Source organism: Protopterus annectens, chromosome 11.part0 (genome assembly GCF_019279795.1).
Source record: "Protopterus annectens isolate FY-2018-M chromosome 11.part0, PAN1.0, whole genome shotgun sequence".
In the NCBI taxonomy this organism is placed as follows: domain Eukaryota; kingdom Metazoa; phylum Chordata; order Ceratodontiformes; family Protopteridae; genus Protopterus; species Protopterus annectens.
In genome coordinates, this window is record NC_056745.1 from 1,048,618,996 (window position 1) to 1,048,646,622 (window position 27,627).

Here is a 27,627-nt window from a genome sequence, read left to right on the forward strand (position 1 = left end):
TTTTTTATTGGCTGCCACCATGACTTTGGCCATTAAGAGGAACCCCTTTTCCCAAAAAATGTTTGTCCAGAGGTGGTGCCATGATTTTGTCTGGTCTTCAAGGTATAGGTTCAATAGCAGCAGGATCCATCCACACCCACTGAGAGATCAACTCAATGAGCTCGTGATCAGGTGGAGTCACCCAGGAGTCAGATGGGTCAGTACAAAAAGCCTCGGACGAAGACATGCTGGGTGTCCAGCTGCCTCTCTGTATTACGATTTCAAGGATGTCTCCAAATGAGACATCTTCAGAAGGTGACCATGGGAACCCTTCACCTTCAGCAAAGTCCATATTTTCTGTGATAGACTCCTCTGGGGATTCCAAGTGCTTCCTCTTACAAGTCATCTTGTTAGGGACCTCCTGAGTCGGTTGCTCTGGGGTGGCATCAAAAGAAGTTAGGATACCCTGATGAGAAGCCTAGAGTTTCCATACTGGCTGTCCCTGTGGAAAGGAGAGATGAGACTCTGAGCGCAGAGACATCAAGGCTGCAGAATGAAGACCTGAGGGGTAGGAAAGTACAGTTGTGTACACTTACCATAAATGTAGATGTTTGAGTGTATTCACTGTTGCAATCATCACCTGTGGGTTATCCCTGCTGTGGTAGCCCTTGGACAGCCTGAACACCAGAGTCTATGTTTTTCTGCATCGGCTGCTATCGCTTGCTGGCTGATGTCAGGTCATCAGTGCTATACAGGAAGGCAGCAGACAGCATTACATCAGTTTTTCCTTGCCCTAACCAGTCAGAGGCCCAAGTAAATATGGTAAAGTGGTCCTGGTGCTTAAAAGCCACCTTTAGAAACTTATGTCTCCCTAAAGAAAGAAGATATAAGGGGGAAGGAGGGTGGGAAACCAGGACTGCAAAAGTGAATACACTCAAACATCTACATTTATGGCAAGTACTATGTTCTTCGTGCTTCACTGTTGCAGTTATCACCTGTGGGAGGATTCCCAAATCTGAGGAGAGGGGTGGTAGGATTAGTAAGAGACCTAGGCATGTGTCAGCATGTCATGCAGAACTGCAGAGGCAGACCCTACCCTAGCCTTAGAAAATAGAGGTAGGTGGTAATGCTTGGTACAGGTATGGGCAGAAGTCCAGGTGGCAGCTTCCAGGATGTCAATGGTGGGAACTCCTTTGAGGAATGCTGTGGAAGTGAAGGCTGCCCTGGAGGAATGAGTTCGACACGATCTTGGGGGGGGGGGGTTCCCATGCAAACTGTAGCAGGAATGGATACAGTGTGATATCCATTTGGAAACAGTCTGTTTGGAAATGGGCTTCCCCATCCACCCCTGGGGCAAAGCTGACAAGTAATTGGTCCATTTTCCTGAAGGGTTTAGTATGGTCCAGATAGTATCTGAGCTGTCTGTGCACATCTAGCGAGTACAGAATTCTTTCCCTCTTGCTTTGAGGATTAGTAAAGAAGGTGGGTAAATGTATGGCCTGGTTGAGAGTTACATAAGATACCACCTTGGGCATAAAGGAGGGATTGGTCCTCAAGGAGACCCTGTCTGCATGGAAGATGATAAAGGGCTCAATGGCCATCAGTGCCTGTAGCTTTGAAACCCTTCTGGCTGAGGTGATAGCTAGGAGAAAAGCAGTTTTCCAGGAGAGGTACCTTAGTTCTGCTGAAGCAGCAGGTTAGAAGGGTTGTAAAGCTAGTTTTATCAAAACATAATTAAGGTCCCAGGCTGGAGTGGGTGGCCTTCTGGGAGGTCTGATATTAGAAGCCCCTCTGAGGAATTGTTTAATCAAAGGATGGGAAAACAGGGGCTGTTCTGTATCAAAATGATACAAAATGTACGAAAGCAGTCCGAAACAAATACCATAAAAAAACAAATAAAAAAACGTATTTAGTGCTTTCATCAAGCCAATAAGAGTTGCAATAAAGCTTGTATTCTGGAACATAACCATTTTACTGGTAGAATTCAGGAAGTTTTAAAACATAATTGGAATATTTTTAAAATCAATAAGGAAGTTGCTGAAAAATTGGGAAGGCAACCTATTTTCGTCACTAAAACTGCACCAAACTTTAAGAGATTATTTGAACAAAAAATCAAAATGGAGGATAACATGATTCAAGGCACTAGAGCCTGTGGAAGATGTGGGCAATGTTCATTTATTATGAAAGAAAGGGTTGTGAAATTGGAGAACTGTGGACAAAATAGAGTGTTTTTGAAGAGCGGGAGTTGCAATACTAATAGAGTGGTTTACCTAGCGTTGTGTGAGACATGCTCCCATTTTTATGTGGGCAAAACGAAGCGTGAGTTTAAAACTAGAATTTATGAGCACATCAATGACATAAAAAACAAAAAGATGACCAATACCTTGTACAAGCATTCCCTTTCTTGTCCCACATTTATAAAATTTTCCTTTGGAATACTGGATAAGGTGAATTTGAATCCCGGGGGGAATTGGAAAAATATGTTAAAGAAGAAAGAAACTGTTTGGCAGTTGAAATTAGCAGCTATGCTTCCACCGGGGCTCAATGAAACAGTTTTCATCACAGCCATGCTAGTAGAAAGGGCTAATAATATAACTTAAATCTATTTAAGTCAATTAATATATTTTTAAGATGTTTTTAAATGCATTATATTTATAAATAATAAAGGCAGGGAACATATAAATTGATTATTCTATTTTATCTGTGTTGTTTTTAAAGCATTTTATGATATGTTATTAAATATATGTCTTCTTAAATGTTAATGAGAACATTTGCCAAATGGAATTTGATTGGTGACACAATTAATGAATTAACGTGAAAGTTTGTATATAAAATGGTAGAAGAAATGGCATTAATTGTATTCTGATGAAGTCTCCTGAGAGAGATGAAAGCGCTAAATACATTTGTTTTATTTTTTTTTTTATTGTATTAAATTTATATGGATGTGTTTCGGACTGCTTTCCTACATTTTTTATCAGTTTTTATTTTATTTGTTGGTTTTATTAGTGCTTTATAGTTTTAAGTGGTCCGGGACCACCCATGGATACACTGGATGTCTTTAATTTATCCGGTACCGATGCTTCCAATCATGGGCATCAAACTGAACTAATTCAGTTAAGGGAAGAGGTAAGCCAAATCCGAGGTGACTTGACCAGGCTCATTGAACTGTTTTCTCAAAGATGGGGATCGCTAGTACAATTAGTGGAGGAAGTACTGCTGGTAACCAGGCGGGCATGAATATGCATGAGGTAAACCAGGAGGAGGTACGAGCTTCCAGCCCTATTGGTTCTAGCGATCAGGTGGTTCAAAGAACGGAGTTGAGGCAAGATGCCGCCACAGATAGGGGAGAGCAGCGTTTTGGTCTGGATTTGAATCTCATTGTCAGTGGGGTCGTTCGGAGCAAGGAAATACAGCGTAATATTAATCGAGGCAATGAAACTTCCCATAAAGGTACTGTAAACCCAGTAGCATCTAGTTCCAATGGCTTTGTTAACACAGCGAGTAATTTGGCAGCATTGGGCAGTAATATGCATACAAATGGGAATGCGGAAAGTAACTTTAACCTAACGGATTTTATTGCTAAACAGTTCAATTTTAATCAACCCAATACCAACGAGGTTCCTGCAAGGGTACCGCTTCAGTTTGATGAACATAATTTTGGTTCATTAAAAGAGTTAATTTTTTTCTTCGAGAAGAGAATGTTCAAATTAAAGACATCCCAAATTAATATTGCTTATTTAAATGAATGTTTAAACTTAAAAATAGTCCCTTAGGGTCTCAGACTTTATAAATTTCCATTTGGCGTGTTTTATGATAATGATGTGATTATTGATTTTATTGAATTTTTTTATACAATTGGAATGGATTTTCTAAGAAAGACTGTTTTTTACTATGAAAAACAGAAGGTTGCTCTAACTCGGGAAATTGAGGAGTTGGATAGGAAAATTAGAGAAGATTTGTTATTTCCCCAATTTCAAGACCCGTATCACAAAATATCGGTCAAAGTTGAGAGGAGATGTAACAATATTTTTTATAAAAAGAAGCGGAAGTTAGAACGGGATTTAAAGCAATATAACAACAAAGAAGCGTATCCCACCCCTCACAGTATGGATTTTAACCACAGTAAAAGTAATGGAAGGGAAGAACCGGGAACATTGAGTTATAGTGAGGTTCTAAGAGTGAATAATGTAAATAATACTCAGAAGGAATATGAGAGGGGAGAGGGACAGGATTTTCCATATATCACACGCTCGGAGAGACTGGCACAGAGAAATATAGAGAAAGGGAAATACAATCAGAATTCCGATTAACAGATACAGAAAAAGGGGTATTATCAAACAGACACAGGAATTAGTTGGCAATATAGCTAAATGCAAAAATGGTTTTACTGTGTATAATTATACTAATAGAGAGATAACAGATGAATATTTTTGTTTGTTATCTAAAGGAATTAAATTTATTTCTGAGGGAAGAAGCAACCTTGTGAATAATGTCCTGGCTTTGAAATTGTACACCAGAAAACTAAATTTTAAGTTACAGTTCAATGACAGAGATGGAGAGTTAGGAGAAGGGAACACAATGAGTGAAAATAGATGGAAAAAGAGGAGTACATATAACCCTCCACTACACCCTTTAGTGGATACGTTTGAAAAACTAGTGCTGGAAGATTTGTATTATATACACACTTTAGATAGGAAGATTCCCTGGAATTTAAATAGAGAAGAACATAATTTATTAACAGATTTAGGGAAAGACAAAACAATACGTATTATGACCCCAGATAAAGGGGGTCTTGTTTAAGAATGAAGACTACATAAATGAAATGCAACAGCTTTTGTTTGAAGAAACTACATACACAGCAGTGTCTATAAATCAAATTAATGTTTCTTATTCCAGAATTGACTCCCATCTGGAAGAATATTTGTTAAATAATAGGATAAAATGGGGATGTTTATGATTTTTTTATATAAGAAACATCATAATATTTCAGTATTCTTCGGAATACCAAAAATATACAAGGATATAGGAAAGCCCCCCTTTAGACCCATAGTGGCTGCCAAAGGCTCCAAGACTCAACCTCTGGCTGTATTCATCGATCAAAATGTACAGCACGTTGTAGAAAAGACATCCCACTTGTTCAAGGAATCGTGGGATTTCTTGGGGTTACTTAAAAAGGAACTGTGTGGACTAAGGAGTTGATTTTCCTAACTATAGACATAAAGGACCTTTTTACAGTTATACTCAAAGTGGAAGGGTTAGAATTTTTTTTGAAGAACCTTATTTCAGTTTTCAGATTTAACCCATGAGCAGGTGATCTTGGTCTGTGAATTAATGAGTTTGGTGTTGGAAAATAATTTTATTTGGTTTGAAGGGGAATATTTCCAACAAATTCGAGGGGTCGCCATGGGTGCAGCCTGTGCACTGGTATATGCTAATTTGGTTCTATTGGGTTGGGAGAATAGATGTGTGATAGGATGCCCCCATTGGGATAAAATACAGTTGTATTCCTGCTTCTTGGATGATATTTTTATTTTATGGAAAGGAACAGTGGCTGAAATTGAGGAATTTATGTTTTATTTAAATAATTCAACAAGTTTTTAAAATTTACTTAGAACTTTCATGAGGATAGGATTAATTACTTGGATACACTTATTATACATGACACAAATGGTTTTAGATCTAGAGTACTTAGGAAGGATACTTTTTGTAACTCTTATTTACACTTCAACAGCAACCACCACTTGGACCAAAAGAAGAGCATCAAGGGACAAGCAATAAGAGTTGCTCGGATGCCCTCACATCATGAGGATGTTAGTGAGGAGCTTGATAAAATTGCTCATATGTTTTATAAAAGGGGGTATCCTGTACCCCTGGTAGCTGAGATAATCCATGATGTGTATAGTAAGTGGGGGACATGGTACCAGCCCCTGTTGGGGGTAGGTTTAATTAAAGAAGTAAATTTAGAAGCCAATAAGAGTTACAATAAAGCCTGTATTCTGGAACATAACCATCTTACTGGTAGAATTCAGGAAGTTTTAAAACATAATTGGAATATTTTTAAAATCAATAAAGAAGTGGCTGAAAAATTGGGAAGGCAACCTATTTTCGACACTAAAACTGCACCAAACTTTAAGAGATTATTTGAACAAAAAATTGAAATGGAGGATAACATGATTCAAGGCATTAGAGCCTGTGGAAGATGTGGGCAATGCTCATTTATTATGAAAGAAAGGGTTGTGAAATTGGAGAACTGTGGACAAAATAGAGTGTTTTTGAAGAGCGGGAGTTGCAATACTAATAGAGTGGTTTACCTAGCATTGTGTGAGACATGCCCCCATTTTTATGTGCGCAAAACCGAGCGTGCATTTAAAACTAGAATTTCTGAGCACACCAATGACGTAAAAAACAAAAAGATGACCAATGCCTTGTACAAGCATTCCCTTTCTTGTCCCACATTTATAAAAATTTTTTTGGAATACTGGATAAGGTGAATTTGAATCCCAGAGGGGGGATTGGAAAAATCTGTTGAAGAAAGAAACTGGCAATTGAAATTAGCAGCTATGCTTCCACCGGGGCTCAGTGAAACAGTTTCCATCACACCCATGCTAGTAGAAAGGGCTAATAATATAACAAATCTATTTAAGTCAATTAATATATTTTTAAGATGTTTTTAAATGCATTATATTTATAAATAATAAAGGCAGGGAATATATAAATTGATTATTCCATTTTATTTGTGTTGTTTTTAAAGCATTTTATGATATGTTATTAAATATATGTCTTCTTAAATGTTAATGAGAACATTTGCCAAATGGAATTTGATTGGTGACACAATTAATGAATTAACTTGAAAGTTTGTATATAAAATGGTATTAGAAATGGCATTAATTGCATTCTGATGAAGTCTCCTGAGAGAGATGAAAGCGCTAAATACGTTTGTTTTATTTGTTTTTTTATGGTATTAAATTTATTTGAATGTGTTTCGGACTGCTTTCATACATTTTTTTGTGTGTATCAAAATGAGCTGAAATGGCTGAGGGGTGGATTTTAATACAGGAGAAGGACAGGCTACTATTAAGTAGCTCCGCTAGGTAGTCAAGGATAAGAGGGATGTGGAAGGTTGTGAGGTACTGCCCCCTCTGGAGTGGCTCCAGGAACAGAATCTTTTTCATTTTCCTGCATAAGATTTTCTGGTGCTGGGCCTTCTGGCCTCTGTGATAATGTCTAGGACCTGTCTGTTTAACAGGTGTCCCTGGTTTTCCTTTAGAGTATTAGCCATGCTGATAGTCTGAGTCTGCAAGACTGGGTGCAGCACCCCCCCCCGAGTTAAGAAGTCTGAGATCAGGGGAATCTGTCTTGGAGGCCGTAAGGTCAGGCTGCACAGTAAGGGGTACCAATGTTGTCCTGGCCAATCTGGAGCAATGAGGATGGCCTTTGGTCTCTTCTCCCTTAATTAGATCAGTAGCTTGGGGATAAGAGGCACAGGAGGGAATGCGTACACAAAGAGAGTGTTCCAGGGGAAGGTCAAGGCATCCACCTTCCATGCTAGGTGGTGATACTCCCTGGTGCAGAATTTTTTCAGCTAATGGTTGGGATGCGAAGCAAAAAGATCCACCTCTGGAGTCCCCCACGCTTGAGTGATTTGCAAAAAGATTTTTCTGTGGAGGGGTAGGAGATTCGTGGGGGTCCAGTAAGTTTCTGCTTAAGTGGCCTGCCAGGGATTGGTTGATCCCTGGTAGGTGTTGAGCTATCAGGTGTAGTCCCATGGAAGAGGCTGTAAGCCAGAGGTTCATGGCTAGATTGCACAGAGGGTAAAATGGGGTCCCTCCCTGTCTGTAGATGTACCACATTACTGTGGTGTTATCTGTTTTGATAAGGAGAACCCCTGGCTTGAGATGGGGTTTGAAGAATGTCAGAGCCTTTTGTACTGCCATCATTTTCTTCTGGTTGAAGTGTAAGGGAAGGTGCTGGGTATCTCAAAGACACTGGATGCACATGCCTTCTAGGTCAGCTCCCCAAGCTACTTCTGAGACGTCGGTGGTAATGGTCTGCCCAGTTGGGCGGAGGTTGAAGGAAAGACCCTTGTTCTGGAGATGGGCCCCTGCCCATCTGAGAAACTTGGCCCTTATACAGGGGATCAGAGGTAGAGAGGTCTCTACAGGTTGAGATTGCTGAACCCAAAAGGTTCTTTAGGTACCACTGAAGTTTTCTCATGTTAAGTCTGGCCATAGGAATTTGAAGGATGCAAGATGCAAAATGCCATGTACCCCAAGGCTTGCAGGAACGTCCTCACAGTGAGATTACTGCTGGAAGCCAGCTGGGAGGAACAGTGATGCAGGAAGCTCTGCTTTTCTGGGGATATGAAGGCCATTTTGGATGATGTGTCCAGCCGTGCTCCCAAGAAAATAATCTTCCTGGAGGGTGTTTGCCTTGATTTCTTCTAGTTGATGGTGTACCCTTAAGGGGATTAAGGGGGTTCTGACACAGAGGAGGTCCTTGAGGAGTTATTCCTTGCCATCTACCTGAATGAGGCAGTTGTCCAGATAAGGGTAAATTTGTATATTTTTCTGTCTGCCAAGGACTATGGCTGGGGCTAAACATTTGGTGAATACCATGGGGGTAGTAGATAAGGCAAAGGGTAGTTCAGAGCAGGCTCACAACGCTTTCAGTTCTCTGAAGTGAAGGAATGTCCTGCAGAATTCCCTTATGGGGATGTGGAGGTAGGCATCTTCTAGATGTAGGGGTAATTAACCATTTATTTTTTGTCAGCAAAGTCAGCATTTTGGATTTGGGGACCACCAGGAAGGTGTTCAGAATAGGTAGATTCAGGGTGGGGCATCAAGTGCCCTCTATCCTGGGAACAAGGAATAGTCTGGAATAAAAGCCTTTGCCTGTTTGATCTGAGGGGACAGGTGCTACTGCCCCTTGGGATAAGAGAGCTTGGACTTGTTTCAATGCCTCTGTCCAGTGATTTTGAGGTAAGGGTACCCTCTTGGAATTGGTAATTAGTAGAAGGAGAATTTGAATCCCTGAAAAATGGTCTTTAAGACCCAATGGTCCTTAGTTGCAGAAAGCCAATTTTCCAAACAGAGGAAGAGCTTTCCTTCTAGTATTTGGTGAGTGAAAAGAGAGCAGAGGGGGGAGAGGGAGTCATTGTGGGTTTTTACCCTAGAGGGATGGATTAGAACTCCCTGCCTTTGGAGTGGAAGTTGTCCAAAGTTTAATTCTCTGCTATCCCTGGGTTAGGAGTCTGGGTCGGCTGTCCCTGCGGGGCTTACCTTGCCCCTGTCTCTGCTAGGTGCAGGAAAGGACCAGTGTTTTGAGGGAAAATTCCTGCTGAACCTAAGAGGTTGTACCTGAAGGAAATACTGTCTGCATAGATTTTGCTTTGTCTTCCATCTTTTTAAGCACCTCTTCTGCTTTTACTCCAAACAAGAGGTCCTTATCCAAAGGTGCATCAAGTAATTTTGATTTGACATGATCAGGGAGAGGATGTTCCTTCAACCATGCACGTCTCCTAATGACAGATCCTGACACTGCTGCCCTGCTCGAGTTTTCTAGGGTGTCATACCCAGTGTAAAGAGTGTTTAGCCACTTGACAAGTAGAGTGCAGTAAATCTGCTAACTCTTTCGAATTGGCACAGTCAGAAAAGGTAGAAATCTTTTGTTTTAATAGTTCTAAAGTGTGTTGTTGATATTTTAACATGTGGAACTGACAGATGAGTGCTCTGATAGCTAAGGTTGCAGAGGTGTATACTTTTTTATCCCATCTGTCCAGAGCTCTGGAGTCCTTGTCAGAAGGAATAGGGTTCTTTGTAGAACTAGCCTTAGGTCCTTTAGGTCCCTGTGTAATGACCTCCAGGTCTGCAGCAGGATTTCTGTACAGGTATTTGTGAGAATCCGGTACACTGTAATACCAGTCAGGTTTTCTGAGAGCAGGTGGAAGGGCATCAGGAGTTGAGCTGGATACATGGAAGACATCATCAACCACCTCTAAGATTGGAGGGATGGCCAAGGGTCTGTGCTAGGGCAGCTCTAGAAACTTAGTCTTTTCTTAGATTGAGGGAAGGCCTGGGATTTCCAGTGGAAATGTTCCCTGAGGGTGTGAAGGGCTTCCCCAAAGGAAGGATCTTCTGGTGGGGAGGCAGAATGAAAGGATTCCTCTGCATCTGAATCCTCATAAGCAGTCAGGGATAGTTGTTCATCTTAAAAATATGAATAATCAGACTCCTCATAATCCTATTCTGTCAGTATTTCACAATAAAGGTCTCTCTTCCTTTTAGCAGTTGTGGCCTGACTACCCCTGATAAGGGTGATAAGACCCTCTGCCATTTTAAGCATTTGAGCTTGGGGTGGTGGAGCAGGAGTAAAATGGTGGCTAGAGGTAGTTTTCCTAGGAGTGGCCTTGCCTCTCCGCCTAAGAGTATACATCAGTCTGGAGGAATGGTAGTCAGAGAAGGCATCGTTTTTTGTTTAGATTCGGCAGTACAAAAGACCTCCTTGGAAGCCAGTGCCTGCGTCACGGCTCTGGACCCAACCGAGGCAGAGACAACCAAAGGCTCGGAAGACGAAGAAGATTTCTGCAGCATACCGGACTCCAAAAGGGTCTCAGTACAGGCCTACAAAGGTACTGAATCGGGCATCAGGGCTGCAAAGGCGCCTCACTGAATTCCAGAGAACTGACCTGCTTAGTGGTAGAGTCATCGGAAGGCTTAGCCTTGTGTGGTCTGCCTCTATCTTTATCCTTACTTTTTTTGGAATGTCTACAGATTGTTTGCTGATGGATGCCATTTTGGCTACAATAAGAGCTCTACGATGAATGGTTATTTTGTTAAAGAGGGCACAGAACCGGCAACGGGGGAGGTCATGGTCTGGGCCTAAACAAGTGATGCAGTATGAATGGAAGTCTCAGTGTGATATTTGCTTTCCACAGGTGAGACAATTGTTAACTTTTTCAGACATCGGTTAGTGCAAAAAAAAATGGATCCCCAACGGGGTACATGGCTTTAGACGTTTTCAGGTGTAATTCAAACTCTGGTAGCGAGTGACCGGTACACTTGTGAACTGCTTCTGCTATGGGCTCCACAGCAAGAAAGACTGATGTAATGATGTTGGCTGCCTTCCTTTATAGCACTGATGACCTGACGTCAGCCAGCAAGTGGCAGCAGCCGACACAGAAAAACATTGACTCTGGTATTCGGGCCGGGCGAGTGCTACCACAGCAGAGATAACCCACAGGTGATGACTGCAACAGTGAAACACTATGAATATCTGTCTGTGTTGCTGAAGCAGACAATGCTTTCTCCAAAGCCTCAAAGGCAGACCTCCCCAAAGAGGACTTTGGATCCGAAAAGGCAAGCTTCTGGTGAGCCCTCCCTCCCTGCTCCGTAGACAATCCCCCTGAGGAAGAAGCCAGAGCCAAGCTAATCTGTGCTGAGGCTCTAAAGCACAGAGATGGCTGACAACTTTGGAGTAGACTCCAACACCTTGAATCTGACAGGGAAGCCTCGGCTCTGTGAGCTCTCTGGATTTGACTGAAGCTCAGAGTGAACTTCTGATCCAAGGATAAAGGTATCCTCAGAGCAGAGTCAAACTGAGCTGGACGGCTCAGATCCAAGTATTCTGAGACAGTGGAAGGAGTCAGAGGAGGAAATGGTAAACAGGGATAGATGGAAGAATGGACCACCTGACCCAAAGGGGTAGGAGATGGAAAGGCACCAGTCAGACACTGCACCAACAGAATCCTTCTCACCCCTCTTTTCACATCTTCCTCCATTAAACTCTTGGAAAAGTGAGTGGAAATTACAGAGGGGGACTTGGGTCTCTCCAAAATGGATGAGGGGACCTGGATGGAACTAGGTCCACAGAATGGGAGTATATGGTCCTTCGTAGGTAAGTAATGCTTGAAGAGTTGGTTGACTTTTTCAGGGGATCCGAAGAAGTCTGATCCGATAATTCTTTCTTCTGCTTCAGACCAGATGTTGAGGATTGGATCCAATAAATCTCTTTTAGTCTGCTTTGGATCAGAGGTTGAGATCTGATAATTTAGACATTTTCCTATTAGGATCCAATGAGGATGTCAGATTGGATTGAGGTCTTTTACTTGACTGCACCGATGCCTTTGACGAAGAGGCAGAAGGACTCAGAATGAGATGTAGACTTCTTAGATTTTTTAGGTGACATATACAAACCTTGGCTCTAGATGACTGTCACGGTTGAAGAGTTACCCTGACCCCATGTACAAAAATGGGAAAAAGGGGTTCTGGATGGATGGGCAGCTCCAGACACAGGCTCTCTGAAAGAGGAAGGAAGCAAACCTTTCAAAATCAATTTATTTTTTTTTCTTTCAGTCAGGGCTCTTGGATTAAACCCATGACAAATAGCGCAATCCTCTTGTAAATGAAGAGGTCCAGGGCAGTACACACAAAGTGTAGGCATCAGATAATGAGATTTTGTGCCCACAGTTGTGACATTTTCTGAACCCAGCCGGGCCCTCTCTGTTTTTCTGCCATAGTCATAACAAAAAACAGAAGTTAACAGAAAACAACCAGAATTGGACAAAGATAGCAGACAGGGAAGTAAATATTGTCGGAAGAAATATCCAGGGAATTGTTATGGCTAGGCTTGCATAAGCCCTAGGGCCGATAGCCTAGTACCAACCTATGAATCTATAAGAAATATATATAATTTTTTTAAGAGATACAAAAGATACAGTGATTACCAGCAATGGTAATAAAGAAACTACAATAAATATGTATTAAAAGGGAAAGAATACAAATGATAGTATTCAAAGATACAGAACATATGGAAGAAAGAAACAAGATATTTTAACCAGTAAAAAAGGTAATAAGCTAAAGCGATAAGGTAAGGGATTAAAGAAATCTAAGAAATTAGAAGACTTGTTAAGAAAGGAAATAAATTCACAAGCTTAAAACACATAGCTGCTCAAGAATAATGGACATCAAGTCTTTCCCATAAAGCAGTACACAAGATCTGAGAAACTCGGGGTTGATGCATTATGGGTAAGGGAGAAGATAAACAGTTTTTGGTTGCCACGAGCTTTAGCAATGGTTTGGATCAGAACTCATCAGAGGAGGATAGAATCAAAACTGACATCATCAGACCAACAGTTAAGGAAATACTATCAATCAGTAAATGAGTGATGAAGTAAATGTATACAGAGCTAAGTTGCAAATAATGAATTAACGAGGACTTAAAAAAAAAAGTCAGCTTTTCAAAATAGTTTTCCTTTTCTCCAACTGTACTGTGAGAAAAATATTTTTCCATGGGACGTCTAAGATTATTTCATGATACAGAGATGAGGCTTGTGGTACTTAATTTACATTTGCTGACAAGGATATTCAAACAGAACTAAACAGCCACTTTTCAGTAGAATCCTAGGGAGAAAACCTCCAACAAAACAACAGAACGAACAACTGAATTACAGTCAGTGGAAAATATTTAGAGAGAATCAATGTCTTAGACAAAGGGATAGTAGGCCAGTTTTCTACATTTGTAAACAGTGGAAGTAGCCCACCTCCCTACAAACAGAACACTGCAGGCAGACACAGAATGCATTAACTATTACAAGATACAGCAAGTCAGGTTATTTAACGTGGACCATAAGATATCTCGGCACTGGTTAAGAAGACATCAGGAATTATAATATGGCATTACCTGCAACAAGTCCTTACGAGCTAGGTCCCACTTCTTTATTCCATTGTCTCTGGAACCACTGAAAAGATGGTCTCCTAAGATTACAAGTGATTCAATGCCATCATAGTGAGGTGGCTCAAAGTTGTGTGTTGGACTTACAGTGCCTAAGACTCCTTCTGTTCCATCAAACATCTAAGAAAAAATAAAATATGTCAGAGTGCAGTCTGCCAACAAATAATCTACCAGCCTCATCTACTAGAGAACTGAATTTCAAAAGGCTACGATAGAGATAATATTGTTACTGTGAAAACACTATAATACATTCAAACTATCACTCAAGCATTTCAAGCTAATAATGTAACAGCTGCTTTCATTTGTTTACAGTAACAGACTGTCCATTTATCTGTCAATATTTATGATGTCAGATGTTTAACATCATTAATTTAAACATTTTTTCTGATGTTTGTTTTCATAATGAAGCTGTGAACTCAAAAAGGTATCATCACAATGGACAGTGTAAAAAATTGTACTGTATCATAGAAATTAAGTATAAACATGCACTTGAACTATTAAGTGGAGAACATCTAGAAAAACACTTGCAAATTTAAATTATGGTTCCAGATAGTGCAGTCAGTAGTAAGTAGTAAAAGCAGGTACACAGTTCACACTAGTTAGCATGCAGTGGACTTTGTGATCAAGGAGATTTCACACTTGTAAAAGCACAAAATTAAACAAAACAGAAAGTTGAGGACAGACAGCAATACATATTAAAGAGTGCAGGAAAAGCTTTGAAGGAAGTATCTGCATCATTGTGATGATTATAACCACAGATGTGTTAATGTCTGTTCAGTTCATTAAAGTGCATTTTTAAATGCAATGGTAATTTTATTTTCAGACAGTTAGTGTTACTTTTTTGAGCTGGGGGTAACTGTCAGCTGAAATCCTAGAATATTTTTTCCCTTAATTGCACTGTAAAAGCTAGAAGCTAATTTGCAAGAATTCAACAGCAAGTGTGAAAAAAGGTTTATTTTCCTTATCATCAGAATACAATATACAGTCAATATATGCTGGTCCTCAGAAGACAGGAAGTTAAAATGAACTATCGGGTGTAGGAGGAACATAGTAGTAAATCAGCCTTTATTCTATTCTCTGCACAACTGTATTACATATATGTATGCCAATGTTTTACTCAGTCATGGTTCTTTTTTGCCAAAACGTAATTTGTCATAGTGTTATTTTACCATTCATCTTTTAGCACTTCTAAAAATGCCAGTGTAACATTGTACCTGTCTTTTTTTTACCAATGCATGCATGTCTCTTTTTGTTCCGGGACTTTTAGATACATTTTGTCAGTGTACCAGTTTGCCTACAGATGCATTTTGCCAAATCTGTATGGTTTGGTCAAAGTGCTATTAGTCATTCACTGATCAACTGCTTAATCCAATTCAACTTCAGAGGAGATGATGCCTATCCTGGGCACTCGACGCAAGGCAATAGGAACTAATTCTGAATGATGCCCAGTAATGTGCTGTACAGGCAAACTGAGGTCATCACACCTCTCAACCTCTTAGAACAAAAAATCTGGACAAAGCCTAAAATGATGGGGGAGCATATTTTTAATATTGCTCTTACAAACTTAGGAAGTTGATAGAATAATAGGTTTTGCATTAGCGTGAATTTTCTGAAGGATGTGGAGTCTTAAACTCAAATGTTTGTCATTATTTAATGACTTCAATCCTCAACTATCTGCCAGAAAAGTACAGATTTTAGGAGGAACACACCAAAAATATGAGGCAAAAATCTGGACATTCTGTGAAAATCTATACAGTTGAGAGGTACTCTGCAGAAGGTTTAAAAAAGTGCATTTTGGATTTTAGACCATATTAATTCTGAGCCAAGGGAAGTAACCTGGAAGCTGTTTTGGAGAAATATGAATCTGAATGTCAAAGTTAAATGCCTGCATATACTCTGGTTTGAATTAAAAACATTGACATCAGATTTAATTAAAAAAGAATCTTTAAAACAAATGAAGGAATTAAGCCACTGTTTGACAAGAATATGATGATGTGATTTTAAGGTTTTTCTATAGCTGCATTTATTTAGTTGAAGTCTCCACATAATAAAACAGATGAAAGTGCTTAGTTTGCTTTTTTAAATAATAAATGGCTGTATGAATCAAGAGGACCTTGACAGAGTAATACATCTGGATTTCTGTCTGGTCTTTCAAATACAGACATCCCTGTTTGAATCTACTCTGACACAACCTGGTTTCTTTTCTCCTAACTCCATTATTGACATAGGGATTGCATTAGAACTGGTTATGTGCTCCTAAGAATTCTCCCCATTTTTCACAAGAATATGACTTTCTTAAAGACAGTTTTTGATGTTAAACTAAAACACTGTCCAAGCCATCTCAGAACTTTTATTAATTACAAAAAGCAAGCGCATTCATCCGTGTACTACTGGACTTCAACAGTCTAAACAATTACAAGTTACAGTTAATTACTTAACCAATCAGGTTGACAAATTAGTAATATTCATAATGAATTCTTCCCAAAATGAATTAAAACCACTTAAAAAGCTATACATTAAAAAGACATTAAGAAATAAATATATCAACACAGTTGCCTATAAAGTTCAACTACACAATAAACAAACATTACAAAATGGGGTATATCACCACATTTACCTAGAAAACTCAACTTAAAACTTCCACCAAAATACTTTTTTTAAAGATTCCTTAAAACCTATTTCAAAACTTGTTGGACTTTATCATTAACATACTATTAACAAAAAAAAAACCTTGTCATTAATTTCAGGGTACTGAGTGGCATTTAATTTAATGTGCCATAACAACTCCCTCTTTTCCAGGTAAGATTCACAATCCCCACCCCTAATATTTTGAGGGGCCTTTTCTAACACAAAAAACAAAAAAAAATGTTAAACTCCTTACATCCCATACTATGCATATCTATGGCATTCCTCACACCTTTCATTTTAGACCATTACATGGGATGTCACATCAACATTAGTCAATCAGGTCATCTCTACAACACAAACTGACTTACTTGCTCTTTCTATCCATACCATACCACTAGTATCTGTTTTATAACAGTGTTTCAAAAAATTCAAAACCTTTTTTTTAATTTCCAATGAATCTTTTTGTATATTATCAGAGATCAGATCTACCATCTATCTCTTCTCTATACTGCAAATTGTTTAAATTTCCTGTTAAAAAGTTTCTTTTTTTATCTCTTCTACGCTAAATGTTTGATATTTGCCTCTTAATATTATTTTCTTTCTCCTCATTCCCTTTTTCTTTTCATTCATAATTTAACCTTTTCTCACTTTCTACCACTCTTCTCTACATTCTCTTGTTGTACTGTACTTCAACTACAAGGAATCAAACCAAACATTACATTTCTGAAAAAGAAAAATCTCTGATTTTCTTCAGGTCTGCAAACTGTAGCCATATCACTATTCCTGAAGATTCTTTATTCTCCATGTTTTTATTCTTATCTCATCTGTTATTTTCCTTCTTCTATGGATTAAATTACCACTATCCACTCTTCCTTTCTCTCATTTCCTATTCTGTTCATCATCATTTATACCTTTGATGTGTTATTGTTTTTGTAAATTCCTTAACTTTCTCTCTCTTTTCCATCTCTTTCCTCGAGTTGTTTCTACCCATTTCATTTCAGTCTCTGGAGTAATATTTGCAGAAGATACTGCTCTATTAATTACTACAGCTTGACAGTATCATCTTCTCGGATTACTAATTTCTTCAACTCAGATCCTTTCGTCCTTCTAATCCTTTTTTCTTTATATTACCTTTTTATCACCTCCAATTTCATTCCTATTATTTCTCCTAAAACGTTTAGTATTGTTCCATAATTTATAATTAATTGTTTGAATATTAATTTATTCAGTGTTGTCCCATCTTCTAATCTCTTAACATTTCTTCCAAGAAGATTTTTTTCCTTCAGTTATTCCAGTTTTCCTTTCCATAACCTCATCTATATTACCCTCAACTTTATGATACCTTTATGTTCACAATCTCCTGAACATCTCCTTCTGACTTTATCTACTAAACTATCGTTACATACACCTGGAATCAGGTATCTTCCAGTCTACTTAAATTAAACTCAAAAATAATATACCATTTTACATTATGTCTACATTTCTCCAAATGATCTTGTAGTAACTGCACTGAAGAACTTTCATCTGCATTTATCTGTACATTACTACTGTCCTGAACATTTTCTTTACCTGTTTCACAATATTTTGTCTCTTGTCTCTTTTCTTTCCTGACAAAAGCAAACATTTTGATTAATACCTTGTGTTTCTATTAAGGTTCCATTCCTTTTCTTTATCATCTTTCTCTTCTTTTCCATCTTTCACTCTCGTTTTTGCACCAACAGTCATGTTTTTCACTATTTTGTTTCTATCAGTAAAACACTGACATTTCCTTCTAATTCTTTCTCATCATTCACTACATATTACGAATCTGTATCACTCCATGATCATGATATTCATGCTCTAGCTCTGGTTTTGAACCTTGAATTTTCTTGATGACTTTACAATTGTTCTCTATGTTTTGTTGATAAATGAAATCCATGGTTAAATTTATCAACTTCCGTGTCATCTGTGTCACATAAAACAAAGAAAAATATTCCAAGCATCAGTTACATACAATTCCAGTTCATCTTTTTCACATCAGCCTATACCACTAGCTTCAATGATAACTCTGCTAAATCTATTACAGTTTCTTAGTTACAATCCTGCTTCGGTTTCTCAGAGCACTACTGTGTTAAAATATGAACACCAATACATTTACGACATAGACAATCAATTACTAAAAGAACTAAAGTATCACTAGTAACTATTAAAAGGTTGCATTTGTGCCTGTACAATAAAATTCAGGGTTTGCTCACTCTCCTGATTTCATAGGTTCATATTTAGTTATTAGTCTAGTTGCCCATGTGGGCCATTTTAAGCTTACTAAAACAGCAGGGCTACATAACTAATTTTCAATAATGTGCAAATATTTTTGCCGCAAATGTAAATCAGTTCTATCAAATACCATACATTTATGGTCTTGTGGCTCAGAAGCACTGCTAAAAACTATTAATCCTAATCTACAGCTCTTTAAAACAACATAGTCCAATCCAGAGTTTTATACGGAATCATTCAATCAAAAGACAATTCACTAACTCTGGGCAGACGACTATTATCACACGTTCACATTTTATTTTTAATGCTGGCCTTATGGTAGCCAGCCCAAACAGTTCTAAAAGGATTAATATAAAATAATCAGTAAAGCTTTGTAACTTGATGATCCTGACTGCACAGACTATAATCATCAGAACAATCTCTATATAACTGCAGCCAGAGGCGCTGTGTAGGAGGGGGGTTAGAGCACTTATCTAAGGATCTATGCTTGTACGTCTGCCAATATACTCCGTTTACCAGGACAGGTCACTTATCAGACATATGACCTATGAAAGGTTAAGCTTTGGTACACCTGCTGGATGTCAGTAGTGATAACCCATTGGTTTGGAATACTGCAACAGTGATTTCAGACAGGACATCAATGCAGGACATACATGGAACTTTTATGCCTACATGTACCACCACCTCACCAGCAAAAGACTTGTGTTGGCTCTTTGTAGGCAGAATACCCCATATTATTTTGCAATCTAGATGGGAAAAGATATGCATAAGGTGGGTAACGTTATGATTTACTATAATGGTGACCCTACCTGAAGGGACAGCAAATCACTAACACTGGCTGTAAAAGTCTCTTAACCTATTAAGCTGTCTGCTTAACAGATTAGGTCATGGTTATAATGTGGCTCCCAGAAAGCAACAAAGTGTAAAGACTTCTCATCTTCTCTTTGTTGATGATTTGAAACTGTATAGCTCATCAGACGAGGAACTGAAAGTGCAACTTCAAGTAGTTAAATTTTTTTTCAGATGATATAAGCATGTCGTTTGGTCTTGATAAATTTGCAAAAGCAACCTTTAAAGCAGGAAAGCTGCAGCACTAAGAAAACATCAGTTTGGGACAAGAATGTGACATAAGAAATCAAGCAAGAGGGAGTTTATAAATATTTGGGAATTGATGAAGGATCAATAATAAAAAATGAACAAATGTGAATAAAACTTAGTAAGGAATATTGTAGAAGACAAATCAATACTGAAAACAGCGTTGACATCAAGGAATAAAATTCAAGCTATAAACCAATTTGCTCTCCCTGTCCTAACTTACAGTTTTGGAGTGACTGACTGGCCCCAAAAGGTGTTGGATAGATTACACAGGAAAACAAGAAGGATGCTTCATGCTCATCAAATGATTTATAAAAATCGGTGCATACCAAGACTGCATATTCCCCATTCCAAAGGAGGTATGGGCCTTCTTGAAATTGATTACATGTACAGATCTGCAATTGTGGAACTACATATATATTTGCTGACCTCACCAGTCCCAAATACAGTGAAAGTTTTGAAACACAAGAAGAATAAATCTAAGATGGCTTTCCTTCTTAGTCCAGCAGAAGCATATCAGCATCAAGCAGGAATGGAAATCACACCAGAAGTAGATGAAAATCAGACAGCAACTGAAAGTACCAAAAAAAACAAAACAAAAAAAAAGAATATAAGGTGAAGGATCAGATAAGGCACCAAGAAATGTGCATATAATATAGTTGCAAGTACAGAAAACTCCTGGAAGAACCTCATGTTTATCAGGATCGAAAACATGAATGGTTAAGGAGAGGCAAATTCAAACCAAATATGAAAGGTTAAATATTGGTGGACCAAGATAGTGAGCTACGTACACATTGGTTTACAAAGTCCATTGAACATATGGAAGAAACAGACAAATGTAGGTTTTGTAAAACAGAGCTGGAAACAGTTGCACACCTTGTTGCTGGTTGTGATATACTAAAAGCAGAAGAACTGTATACTGAAAGGCATAATAATGTTGCAAGACTGTTGCACTGGAGATTGTGCAAATGTTATAATACTGAAGCAGCTGAAAAACACTGGAAACCTGAGCCACAAATCATCACAGAAAATGATGAAGTCTACATCATATGGGATCACCCATTACCAACAGTTCAAAAGACAGATGCAAGAAAACCAGATATAGTGGTCCATGAAAAGAAGACAAAAGTAGCATTGATCATTGAAATCACTACACCCAGTGACTACAGTCACAAAACATAAGGATTTGCAGACAGAAATGAGAACAATGTGGAAGAACGATACCTACACAGTTCCAATAGTAGTAGGAGCAACAGGTCTTCTAAAAAAGAATCTACAATCATATTTAGATGTTACCAATACGTGCAACTCTGTACGAATTGCAGGAGTCGTCATTACTGGGCACACTGCGGGTGCTGCGAAGAGCACTTCTGTCTGACATCAAAGACTGAAACAATACTAATTTCATGAACTTTAATGATACTTTGACTTAGGAATGGGGTCCATTCCCATCATAGTATTAGAAACCGGAAAGATTTGGAGAAATTAAAAAGCTGCAAGAAAGTTGCACCACAATACCAAATATCTTACATCACATAAAATCCATGTTGCATGCAGATTTTCGCAAGACTAGGGTTACCACCTGTCCCACTTTGCGAGGGACAGTCCCTCTTTGGGCAGTTATGTCCTGACAAAAAATTGTAAAAATGGCAAATGTCCTGAGATTTTAGGACAAAATAATTTCCTATATTTTATGTAATAGTTTCATAAAACAGTTATTCTGCATCTAAAATACCTAAATGTTATAAGAAACAGAATAAGCAACTCAAATGCTACAAGAATAAGCTTTTATTTAGGAAAAAAGTGAAGTTCTAACCATTGTACTGAGCGTGGGTATGTGTCGGCATGTAAAATCTGATGTTTGTACCAAAAATGTCCCACTTTGGCCATTTGAAAAGGTGGCAACCCTATGCAAGACCCTGAACATAATTGCAAGAAAATACGACAGAACAGGTAATTTTCCGCACAAAAAAAAAAAAGAAAAGAAAAAAGTTTAAAATACAACAGCACTTCAGTGTAAATTGGCTTAATGTGATTTGGACTGACAGTTTCTAACAAAGGTCTGCATAAAACAAACCTGCTTCTTTTCTCTTTCTTTAAAAAATGGAAAATTTCTATTAAATTTCTATTAAATTAAGTACAAAACATATATAATGATGCTATTCACTGTAGGACTACTACATTTGAGTGGGCATAAAGTTGAAATCAGTATAAGCAAACATATTCGCAAGGTAAATATAACCTGCTGTGTGGGCTAATTTTGTTTTTAATCAAAAATCTTTAGCAAGCGTTTGTCACCGGGTTACAGCTCTATGCAGAAACAGGAAGCAGTAAATTAAAGAGGAATGCCTAATATGCATGCTAGTAAATATAGCTCTTCAAACAGTTATGTGAGCAGTGGGGTAAAATATTAAAATCTAATGTAATGGTACAAGAAAAGGAAACATTGCATCTCAATACTTAAAGGTTAACAGAATATTTTTTTCTCTAAGTAGTCTGTAAAATACATGTAAATAACACATTATTCAGATCAGTGCCTACTGTAGCCTGCCTACTAATTATAAGGAGAAGTTGTCAAATCATTACTGCAGAGTATAATCTAAAAAGTATTTACCTTTACATAGTGGTCTTTGGAACCAGTAATAATTAGATCTTGTCCGTTTGCAGCTTGGTCTACAGCAAGACACATAACAGGGCCAATATGTCCAGTTAATTTTCCAGTAGACTGAAACCTGTGGAGGTAAAAAAAAAAAAAAAAAAGGTCAGTGTTGTTTTAATACACCATGGAAATAATATATAGGAATATGGATATGGGAGTTGATGGTGTGAACAATGTTAACTCGTACTACTGACCCAGTCTGCAGCAACCATGACACTACACTCAAATGGATGGTTAACCAGGACTCCTCAGGATAACTTACAATAATTACTGCCAAACTCAACAACTTCTGAAATCTCCCATACTCTCCTGCACACTGACCATCTAACAGTCAATTGTGGTAACTTCAACTTCAGCTTGCTTTCTCATCACTGGAATTAATCCATTTACTTGCATTTCTTAATCATGAATGTTCAGCAGACACATTTAATTTATAGGAATCCTCCGGAAAAATTATCTCCATTAGCAGACACAGCAAATAGTTACATACGAGACAATGTTATCTACATATACATACATCAATGTTCAGTAGATCAAGTATGGAAAAACACCAAATTCCATGGCTGTATGACGCACAAATCCAAACCAGAAATATTTAAAGGCAACCCTCAGTGAAGAACTGCCCAGCCTGAATACTTGAAAAAGAGCACTACATGGTTGCCTTTGGATGTTTTTGGTTTAGATCAAGAATAAATATGATCTTCAATGACAAGGACATGCTCACTGAAACTCCAATACAAAAAGTTTGCCCCCACCACATGCCCCTGCAAAAATGGTACATCCCAAATTTTTGCAGGGACCACTGACCCATGCTTATGGAAGAATCTGCCCTCTCCACACCTCTCCAACTAAAACATTCACAAGGATCACACAACGTCTGGGAAATGAGGAAGACAAACGTGCCAAAACTGTTGTGATGAGTTTGTTATAAAGTATGAGGACTGCTCCCTTACAACAGATAAAAGTGAAAAGACTCTATACAGATTCTGACCTAATTACAAGTTAATAAAAAAGCAAGGTACAGGAATAAATAGTAATGGGTACTAGTTACATTGGAAACACTTGACCTAGTATTATGAAAAGGCTTAAAGTCTTACGGCATGATGATTAACTTGACAGATGAAGGTAGTTTAATGCACAGAAGAAGAGATGTAAGTATGCTGAATGGTCATTACTATGAGTATGGTATTTTATTCATTCATTCAGGCTTTGTCTGGGGTAGTGTACTAATCCAAAATTGACTCATTTCTAGCAATAGACTGGGAGTAAACAATGAAGAAACAGTCAGTTAAGAACATAGGAAAAGCCTAGTGTAATAAAAATACAACAAAGTGAGATTTAGAAAAGTTATTTAGAGGTATAAAAAGGCAGCGTCTCCCACACCTCTGGAATAGACTCCCTCTGCAGATCAAGCAGTGTGATACCCCATGTTTCTTCAAATGGAATCTTGAAAATTGTATGGGTATTAATAAATTCACCCCATGCTTGACTGGCTTTGCCCTACGTAGAGTCTAGTGTAGGAATTACCTAGGCATAATGGTCAGAAAACTCAGGAGCATTGAACTTCCTATGATGCTAAGTAAAGAGCACATTGAAAAGCTTGATAATCCTAAAGGCTTAATAATACTTGGTAGCAATAAAACAACTTGAAGTAAATCAAACCTTAGGATTAAAACAATTCAATAATAACGGTAAAAACTTGTATCAATTAACACAACAGTTACGGGTTCAATTCCCATGAAAGCTGTCTTTTAACTCTTGTTCTAAAATCTCAGGCTGTAGGGGCATTTCTTCCATAATTTGCTTACACCTATGGCAAATCTAGACTCACCAAACTTACCTTTAGATTTATTATTGTTAACAAGCTGTAAAACTGACAGCTGCAAATCACAAGAATGTCTCCACATGACAACGTCAGTAAGAGATGGGCAAGTGACTATGTATAACAGCTTAGATACAAATAACAGCATGAGGAAAATGACATTCCAGACACTCCTGCTAATGCAGAACTTTAATAAATGCTCAATGAACCCAACAGAATGACCCCTTCAACAATAACCATTCTTTACTTGTCCCGATAATCACAAGCATAATAAACACTTGGCTATATACATTCCCCATCCCTTAGTGATCACTCACCAATGATCTTCAAACTAACTCTAAATTACTGAGATCTCCAACAAATCCTATCTCCTTTGATCCGATACTCCATGACAAAACTGACAAACTAAAGGCCTGCCTCATCACTACAAACTAGTCACCTATATACTTTTCTCTGACAGATCAATACTGCAGACAGGCTACTAGCCTACCTTCTTAATAATCTTCAGGATTATTATTTCTCAGATATCATCAGGTTGGAAAAAACTAATAAAAATAAATGTATGCCTAAACAAATGTAACCCCCTTAAGTGGAGGAATCAGTCATGGGCACAATGGAAACAGAAATCTTTCCATAAACTCAAGGACAGAAATACCTTTATAAAACAAATCAAAATATACTACTAGATTTCATAAAGGAACGTTCTACCAAGGTAAGCAGTTGTTTCTTCTTAACCAACCAAAGAACTTCAAGAAAGAAGCAAATGTCCAAGCAAGCATGTTTAGTAATCACCCACCATTCCTCTCAAACATAAAAGGGCCATCATCTCTTGAAGACCTTCTATCAGGGTTCTTTACCATATACTCCTATTCCTCCTTCACGGACCATACTCCCATCAGATATCTACCTTAATCTTCTTCTCTCTCTCTCACAAAAAAAAAACAAAAAAACTCCAAAATCTCTAATTTTGCTGACAAGATTCAATACCACAAATGGCATTGCTGGCTTCACAGCCCATAGTTTATAGAAATTTGTAAAGCCATATCACATTGCCTTCTTCCACATATTCAGCTTATGAATTACCCAAAATGTCCTTCCCAGTGTATGCAAAGTATAATTACCACGCCAATTTCCAACACTACAAAATGTATTTCTGTTTTTAATTTCAGACCCATCTGTTTACTTCCAGGACTTGAAAAGATCCAAGAAAAAACTGTTCACCAATAAGACTGCATCTGCTCCCAAAACAACGTCAAGTCCAGACAGTGGCACATAATTTTGTCAAAAGGAAGCACTGACAGCCATTTCAAACCTATTTGATATGTCCTTCAGAACACCTATAAAGGGAAACTTGCAGATTTTGTCCTTATAAATCTCACAAAAGCATTTGACTTGGTTGACCACTAAGTCTTCAGGTCATCTCTATCCATAGTCAGCTTTAGTTTTGAAGAATCTGACTGGTTTGCTACCTTCTAAACAGATCACTTACCAACACATTAGGAGCAACAGTCTCCCCCAGTTCCCTTATTGCTACAGATGCAACCATGATATAATCTTAGCACTTTATCCTTCTATGTTTTAGCAAAAGACTCCTCAAAGAAGCACCACAGGTTCATAGCTGTTTACTACGCTAATGACCACAAGGGGATTTTTAAGCATAGCCGTACATCCCAAATCTCTGACAAGTTCTGGTACCCTTGATAAGTGTAAGCAGGGGCTTTGGAGATGAAATATTTACAATCAGGGGCCTGACAGATGAAACATTTACAGGTTGCCTCTATCCATTAGAGACATAGGTACCAAACCAGGAATGAATTTCCTGTTGCTCATTCAATTGTCCAAGTTGCATCTGAAATGGGTTAGGGAGGAACTCTGCATCACATGGATGGGGAGCCTGGGATACATACCCGTTTCTCCAGCAGGTCCTATTTATATTACAGGCAATGTTTAATCTTTAGAACATGTAATTCTTGTGCCATTTGTTTTGTGGATATACAGGAGGTCCATCGGAGTGGGGTCTGACAATCCCCTTAACAGCCTTTAGGAGGCAGAATACAGGGACAGGGCCTTGAGGAGTTCTGCATAGGCCATTTTATTTACTCTCTGTATTGTTTTAGTGAGGAACCTCTGTGGACGTTCCAATTGTTGGATATGCCTGCTTACGTACATACCAGAGGAGGCACTAGGTCTGATGAATGCCGAATACAGTGGGACAATGACTTCCTTGGACCTAGATGCCATACCTTTACCCAATATAGAATGACTTCCTCACTAGTATAGATATGCGATGGTCAAAGGCTAGGTTACTGTGTATGTGTGTCCCTATGTCCCTGACTACTACGTCAACTGTAAGGGCTGTGTTGTCAATATGATAGTTACCAGGGGTTAATGACTTCCTGAAGGATACTATCATGCATTTCCTTTAATCCATGGCTCTGACATCAGTTGTTTGTCTGTGTCAGCCCTTCCTTGACAATATTTGTGTCAGTGTGGGATTCAATGTCAGCTCCTAATTTGCAATCATCTGCAAATTTAGTGAGCCAGAGACCACTGACATTGGCCTTGACTTCAGCGAAGTAAATGCCAAAAAAAGAGTGGTCCAAGGACTGATCCCTGAGGGACTCCAATTGTGACTGTCCTCTTTGTAGAGGTGGACTCACCAATTTTAACTTCCTGGGTTCTGTCTGTGAGCCAGCTGGCTATCCACTGGGTGACATACAGATTTTTACCTAACCTCCTGAGTTTGTCAACAATGCCAGAGTAGGGTACTGTGTCAAATGCCTTGGCCAGATCAAGGTAGGCAGTGTGAACCATTTTGTCCACACCCACTGCTTTGTTGACCTTCTCAAAGAAGTCCACCAAGTTGAGTAGGCATAACCTGCCATTGACAAAACCAAATTGGGGTGGGTCCAGTGTCTGGAGGTTTGCTATATCATTATCGATCACTTCCATGACAACTCTTTCCATGGCTTTAAAGCCTATCTGGAGGCTACAGTTAAATAGTAATTCCAGAGGGCCTGACAGATCATGTTTCAAGACATTTAGAAGGCATCCTGGGATACTGTCTTGGCCTTAGACAGTGCATTATGGATCTGTTCCCTAGTGATAGCATGGGGAGTTGTACTTGATGGTATTTCCTGATGGCAAGTTGAGGGGGAGAGAGGGGTAAAGTTGGAGCTGAATTTATCGGCCACTGTTTGCTATATCTTCTGGCTCTGTATAGGTGACTCCATTTACAATGAGCTCTGCACACAACTGTGTACTGGCTTTGAGGTTATGGACATAGCTAAAGAATGCCTTGTGGTTGTCCTTGGCCTGGGAGGCCAAATTTACCTCAGATTTGGCTTTGGCAGACTTTATTTATACTCTGAGTTGTTTAGTTTGATGAGAGTGCTTTTATTCTGCTGGATGATGCACCTCCAATTTTTCCCATGATTTTCTTACTTCTGTTATACAGCCTATT

The 27,627-nt window shown here is 38.6% G+C and overlaps 1 protein-coding gene across 1 annotated transcript in view; it reads right to left on the minus strand.

Annotated features, from left to right (window-relative positions):
* Window positions 1–27,627, minus strand: part of LOC122815018 (kinesin-like protein KIF21A) — a 1,294,913-nt gene that overhangs the window by 134,510 nt on the left and 1,132,776 nt on the right. The window contains exons 31-32 of the mRNA XM_044087270.1: window positions 22,298–22,415; window positions 13,657–13,827 (exon numbers count right to left, since the gene is read on the minus strand). Of these exons, the coding sequence (XP_043943205.1) occupies window positions 13,657–13,827; window positions 22,298–22,415 (289 nt within the window). The remainder of the gene's footprint in view (window positions 1–13,656; window positions 13,828–22,297; window positions 22,416–27,627) is intronic.